Source organism: Anguilla rostrata, chromosome 7 (genome assembly GCF_018555375.3).
Source record: "Anguilla rostrata isolate EN2019 chromosome 7, ASM1855537v3, whole genome shotgun sequence".
Taxonomy (NCBI): Eukaryota; Metazoa; Chordata; class Actinopteri; order Anguilliformes; family Anguillidae; genus Anguilla; species Anguilla rostrata.
In genome coordinates this window covers 42,725,069-42,731,885 of record NC_057939.1, presented here as the reverse complement: position 1 = coordinate 42,731,885, position 6,817 = coordinate 42,725,069, and the positions used below count along the sequence as shown (strand labels likewise).

Below are 6,817 nucleotides of genomic sequence, written 5' to 3'. Positions count from 1 at the left end.
TTTGCTAAATCTTAAAATGTGTGCCCCCCTAGGACAAAAAATCCATGATTTTGGACAGATTTTTCTTAAATGTGAATGTGTCAGATTTTAGTTGTCTAGAAGTTGTCTAGTGTATGGGAGGCATAAGAGGCCAATATCAGAATGAACTTGACCGTCTGCTACCAATGTCAGCTGCATGCTTTGCATTTAATCTGATGGAGTGTTGTGTACATGTAGGATCTGACTCTGACATTAAAATGAGCACTGTGCTCTGCTTTGTCTATTCATCACAATGTCTTTCTTTTGACAGGAAGTACTGTGCTCCACATCCACATTCATGCTTCGAGGCTGGCCCACTGTGACTTCGAGTCACTCATGACTTAATGAAAGAAGACCAAGAACTCGCCAGGTTTAGTAATGCTGCCCAACCCTTATGGATGCGTGACGGACTTTGCGGGTCTGACCTGCATGGCGTATCCGTGACTAACTTGCAGTTGTTTCTGCCAGCTGTGACAAACTCATTCTAAGCTGCTGAGTTTGTCTATCAGGCCCAAACATGCAAGCACGGACGACCAGGTCAGATTACTAATGCAAAATAAGCTCAGTGATGTGTCAGGTGAACCTGTTAGTTGGGTCCTCTTGTCTTTTTTCTGTTCTAGGGTGAGTGAAGTGTATAATTGTTCTTCCTTCTCCGATTATGACACAGTACGAAGGAAAGGAGCCATAACATATTTGAGAACTCCCTCAGCCAACTAGGTGATTCTCACTTCCTCTATTCAACAAATTCTGCATTTTTGCCCCCTCTTTTTTTTTGGCGTGCCGTCATACAGCACTTCCACCAGAAGAGTTTATCTGAACATCTTGCATGAGCAAAGGCATCCAGACTTGTGACTACAGGCTGATTGCATAATATCCGGCAGATTCATTATACCACCACAAGAAAAAAAAAAAAAAAAAAAACCTTTAGGTAAATCAAACCCCCAACCAGGAAACAGGAAGTCTAGAACTTGATGACAGCGGGGGAGGAAGTCAGAGAGCAATGGCAATGCGGTCGCTTGTGTGAGGTGCTGCGAGGACCAGAGGAGAAACTGTGAGATGAGCTCGTTACTGTTGGCAGGGTTGCTGGTGGTCTTTCTGGCTGGACGATGCACAGGTGAGAGCGGCTAGATTTTTTCAATCTCTGGAGAATCACGGTAGTCAGTCTTATTGACTGAGAAAAAAAGAAAAGCAGCCAAAACTTTTATCAACTGTTGACTGCTGAAAATATATTTTTTGAAGTTTTCAGTGATACAACTTTTGAACTTCTATTTGCATGATTTTGTCAGGAGCTGTCCCATGTTCCAAGTGTGAAACTGCTATTTATCAATTCCAGTAGTTCTGAATAGAAACTGTGCCAGTGCTTTAACGGGAAACAATCTTTGAAAGACTTAGGACCGTAGTCTTAAATGTCCAATGCAATTAACTTGTTCAGCTGTTGCAAGCCTTTAAGCAAATAGCATTTCTGTAGCTAAGATAATTATATCTTACACCTTCAAGTTCTTTAAGATTGTGTGTGGATGGGAGATGGCGATGGGTCTGATGTTGTTCCTTTATCAGTGAAATGTGCTCTTCTCTTCTACTGACCTGCCATTGAGGTCACTTGGGTGGAACTTTGTTTCACTAGAAAAATAAGCTACCATGCAAACTCCAGCAGCAAATCACTTTTTTTGCACTGGCCTGTCATCACAATGTTTCTTTTTTATTTTATGAATGAATATGTCCAACAGATGTCTGACTGGAGTAACTGGCTCTATTGATTTTTAATTTGTGTTTCAGAAAGCGTTTACTCAGCACAGTTTAATTAAAAAAAAACAATTTTTTTAATTTTTTTTTTTTAGATTTGGTATGACCAGCCTTTTTATCCTTTGCTATAAAAAAGTCCAGGACTATTTTTTGACTTAAACTGTTGTTTATTTATGCCCTTGGTAGCTAAGCACTACAACACTCCTTGGTCATATGATTCAGAAATGTCCCCTTTTTCATTTTCTCCTGTTGTACTAATAGAGACTTGCCTGTCTTATTCTAGTGTTAGCAGATGTCACTGAGAAACCAGTACTTCAGGAAAACCCAGATGGTAAAAACAGCTCATTCCTCCTTGCAATCTTCACACTCTTTTTTCTTTTTCTTGCTAATTGTTTTCATCCCCGGCTGATCGATCTGCTGCTGTTTCCTGGTCACGCCCAAATCCCCAACGGAGTTTTCAGTGCACTGCATTGTGGGGATGAAACCATCTGAACATTTCACCACAGAATATTGTCATTTTTAAACCTTTTAGACCTGAGGCAGAATTGCAGAACCAGTAAATTTTCTATGAATAATTATATGCATTTTCACACCCTAAGCACCGTTTCACTGCGATAGTGTGATCATGTTGCTCAATGAGCTATACACTCCTGTGGTACTGAAATAGTCACATCTATCTAATTTTAGTGAGTACAAAAACCCCAGAGGAATCCCTGTCTACTCAAGAATACCCAGAAGGTAAAAGAATCCTTTTAATTTCACCCCTCTTTCTTCTTGCTCCTTTCTTTTCTTCTGAAGTTTTTTTTATTCATCCCTGCTGATCAATCTGCATTTTTTCCTGTATTTGTCTCCAGAAGATTATGATGATGATGAGGCAGACGGTACTGATTCCCCAAACAATGAGTCCTCAGGTGAAGTGCACTATGGGAATAAAACCAACTGGATATTTTATTTATTTATTTATTTATTTATTTATTTATTTATTTATTTATTTATTTATTTATCTCAGGCCTAGGGTAGCTAAACAAATGGGTATTTGATGTCCATGAAGTTTTCTGTCATACTCAACTATCTTTGTAATGGAGACACACTTTTATTCGAGTATCTTCCATATTTTTTTGAAAAGGTTATTCTTCCTGTTGTCAAATCTGTACAGCTGTAAGGTTAATATCAAAATGTATTCAATTGCAGGAGACGGGGAAGCAGGGAATGCGACACGGCCAGGTTCGTTCAGACAAAGAAAAATCCTTATCTGCTGTCCTGACTCCCGCTGTCAAGTTGCTGCGTCCCTCAGATTTTCTGGGGGCATTTCCAAAGCCGCTCTTTAAAATGAAACCACGCTGTGCTAGCAGTGACAAATGAACAGACATGAGATTCTGCGCTGTTTCTTTTAAAATGCCTCTCACAAAACTCTGAACTCCTGTGACATGCTATTTCCTTCTCTTTATAGACACACGTTCAAACCGAGCGTGCGACACAGATCTTCATGACGTCGAGAAGCCGGCCGAATGCAAAGCCGGACTCACACATTCAGTCATCATCTCAATAGTTCTAGTGACTCTGCTTATAGTAGTTGTAGTCATCGTTGTGATTTTTCTCTGCCAAAGAAGGAAGAGAAAGACCATTCCTTGTGGTAAGCAATGCAGAGTTTACACGACAGGGTCGACTTCCCTTCATGCATATCTGTGGTAACGTCCCTTACTACTGTAATGAGAAGAGGCCACACGTTACATAAACGTGCTCCGAAAATACTTTGAGAGAACTCTTTATAAATCCTTAATGCAGCAAATATTTTGGATTATATTTTTATTTCCTCATTTCAGCTCACTGTACATTTTACTGCAAAGCAGTATGTGGGTGGTTAAAAAGTAGCTACTGACTCAATTCACTATTCAAGGTTACTGGTAATGGATATTGTTGTTTGATTGACCTTCCAGGCAAAACACCCCTGCATTTATTTCAAGCTCATATTTAGAACACTTGGGTTTCCTTTTTAAACTGATTTATGATTGTTTGTCTTTTTTCAGATGTAAAAGAAGAGGAAGCTTTGGCTGCTTGTGATGCTGGAACACTGCCAGTGTAAGCACTTTCCACATTAATAGACAGATTAATAAGGGGAACTGGCTCTTCTGGTAAATGAAAGCCAGAACCTTCAACTGAATTACCATTGGGTTGAGCATTGGCTATGTCATTAGTCAGATATTACCAGGAATCAACACTGATGGGACGATTGGTGAGCTACACTCAGGTAGTGGTAGGGTGAGGTATTTGAGTCAGTCAGGACTTCTTTGGTTATGACTGTAATAGCTCACAAAAACTTCAAGACTAGGTTTCTTGTAGTACTGGAACATTTGTAGTGTGGTAATTTCATGTTTTCTTGCATGGGTGCTTATTGCACCATGGTATTGCAGGAAATATTATATTATATATATATATTATATATAATAATTTTGGACTGCTTGGTTACTGATCCAGTGTATGGACAAGCTCTATGGTCTAGTATTAAATTCAGCTGTGCCAATGTCCTTGCCTTAATAATGACCCAAGGGATCCTTTTGACAATGTGACTCATCAGTGCTCGGTTAGCAAGCCTACTAGCGATGATGAAGAATGAAAGCAACATTTAAATAATGATGGATGCCATTCAACTCTTGTAACGTTTTTCTGTCGGTTGAGTTTCTGAATAAGTAGGACAGAGCATGATGTACTTTCCATTGTGGGTGTGTGGGGCATCGGGTGGCTTTATGAAAATGGGGAAATTATTCAGGTAGTAAACTATCCACCGAGTTGCACTTTCATTGGTGGTGCAGAGAAGTGGCATGCAGGCTCTTACTTTCACTAAGGGCACACGGAAACTTTCCCTCAAGAATAAGGCTTGAGTAGTTGGGTTTTAGATGTTAAATATAGGGAAACTCCCAGAACTATCCCAGAGAAGCGTTTATCTTCGATGTTACTGCTATGATCCAGTTTGTGGTTGTTTGACTACGGGATGCGGCTTAATCCCTTTCTAAATTTATCTAGAAAATTCTGTTAACATGCTACCCCCCCCCCCCCCCCCAACCCCCACCTCCACAGACCCATGTTTGATGATGACATCCCCTCAGTTCTCGAGCTGGAGATGGAGGATCTGCAGAAACTGGATGGGGAGACAGACAGTAAGTTCTTTGATTCTCTGCTGGCAGTTTTTGAATGCCGTTAATAAAATGTATTCTCATAATTTCATGTTTAATCATGGACAGTTGGATTTTCATGTCACGTCACCTGCAATGGAAGTGCAGTACTCTTGTAATAATGGATAGAGTTCTGGGTACCTTTTCGCATTACGAGGGCTGCCTTTTACCGCCTTTTGCCTGATGACTAACCATCTGCAAATGTTTTCCGCTAACCAGAGTTGAGGAATACATTCCTGTGTCACATGTTTCCTAAAATCACATATGTAGCTTCAGGATCATACTGTAGGCTATGTATGTCGAAAAGTATGAAAGCAAGATTTTTGTTTTTTACAAGTCAGATTTAGTAATTGTTTTCTCAGGCTTTTTGGTTCGACTCATGTTCCTATGCATACATTTTGAAGGGACTAAGAAAGCCTGGAATTGGATGTAAATCTCTCTCTCGCTCTCTTTCCCTCTGTCTGTGTGTGTGTGTGTGTGGGTTTGGCAGCTGGAGAAACAGCTTCAGCTTCTGGGATGGAAAGTTAAATGTGACTCCAGGTAAGAATGTCTTGGTAATATTCGTTCTGCTCTAGTTGGTAAATCTAATCAATTTCACCGATGAATAATTGCCATTGAGGGGTAGCATTCTTTCAGTATTTGTTTAACCTTTTTCCTACTCCTTACAGCGAACAGCGAGGTTTTAAATGAGACCCCATTATGCCTTCATCAATGAGTGTCCTCAGTACGCAGTACACAATCCACAAGCTGGCATCTGCGACCATTGAGGCTGAATTATTACCACTGATCTGCCACAAGCCAATATTGAGGAGGGTGACCACAATATCATCACAGATTTAAGACTTTGGGGAACTTAGTATTTCTGGTAGCATGGTTTTACATACCATGCAGGCATCTTCATGAGAAAGAAAAGTATCAAATGTGCCTGGTTTTATTTGCAAATGCAGTTATTTGTACATTTTTGTTTATATAACTTTTTTACAATTGCAGTTAGATCTTCTGGTTTATAAAATATCTCATACTTACAAAAATATATTCCCAATATTATAAAATTAGCTTTAAAATCATGTTTAGTTTTCAATTGTGGCATAAACGGGGGGGGGAATCTGATAGTAATTGTGTATCTGCCTTTAAATTCTGTTTGAATCAGTAGAATGTAATATTTATGCTCACCATCAAATTTTGCTTTTATTTTTAATAAAGTATATTTTCTTATAATCTGTCCCCCAGAAGTCTGTATATTAAACTGAGAAGAGGGCAGCGGCTAGCTCTGTAACCGATTTAAACCTGTAATCTTTTTTCAAGTCTATAAAAAACCCAGTTTCCAAACAACTTCCCTACCCCATCCAAATCACATTTGTGTATCTACTCCACCACATATTACTGAGGTAATCCACATATATTTATATGGCCTGTGTATATTGATGGATGTTACTCCAGCCCAAAAGTGATTGATATCCCTGCTGAAAATTCCAGTTTAAACCAGCCTAAACTGGTCACGCTGGTTTAAGTTGCGTTTTTTACACTGGTGAAACAACTGTTCACCTGCTGACCAGCCTATATAGTCAGCTAGTCCACCACTTTAACCACTAGTTTACTCTACCAGCTTAACCTGCTTTGACCAGCTTTGTACAGCTAGATAACAGCTTTGACCAGTCATCAGACCAGATTTTAAACCAGTTTAGAATCCCACTTGGTCTTGGCTGAAATTTTCAGGAGGGATATGAAAATAGTATCATATACGTACACCACCATGCATACTGAATGTCTCAAATGTTGAGAAAAAGGGATTGTGTGTGGCTTCCAAGGTATTAAATACCTTGTAATGTATTAAATACAATCCCTGATTGCTCTACCTTGGCATGAGTTAAATCTCAAGAGCCCTC

General features: G+C 39.5%; 1 protein-coding gene across 2 annotated transcripts; it reads left to right on the top strand.

Moving 5' to 3' along the window:
* Nucleotides 1–806: 806 nt before the first annotated feature.
* On the top strand, nt 807–6,149 carry LOC135259741 (transmembrane protein 154-like). Of its 2 annotated transcripts, none has more exons than XM_064344436.1 (10): nt 807–1,132; nt 2,045–2,092; nt 2,449–2,499; nt 2,616–2,672; nt 2,953–2,985; nt 3,212–3,394; nt 3,789–3,840; nt 4,837–4,916; nt 5,422–5,471; nt 5,600–6,149. In XM_064344436.1, the coding sequence occupies exons 1-9, from the start codon at nt 1,075–1,077 to the stop codon at nt 5,457–5,459; spliced, it is 600 nt and encodes a 199-aa protein (XP_064200506.1). In that variant the 5' UTR covers nt 807–1,074; the 3' UTR covers nt 5,460–5,471; nt 5,600–6,149. The 2 variants fall into 2 exon arrangements, with proteins under 2 accessions (XP_064200506.1, XP_064200507.1); XM_064344437.1 differs by having other exon boundaries at nt 808–1,132; nt 2,619–2,672.
* The last annotated feature ends 668 nt before the right edge of the window (nt 6,150–6,817 follow it).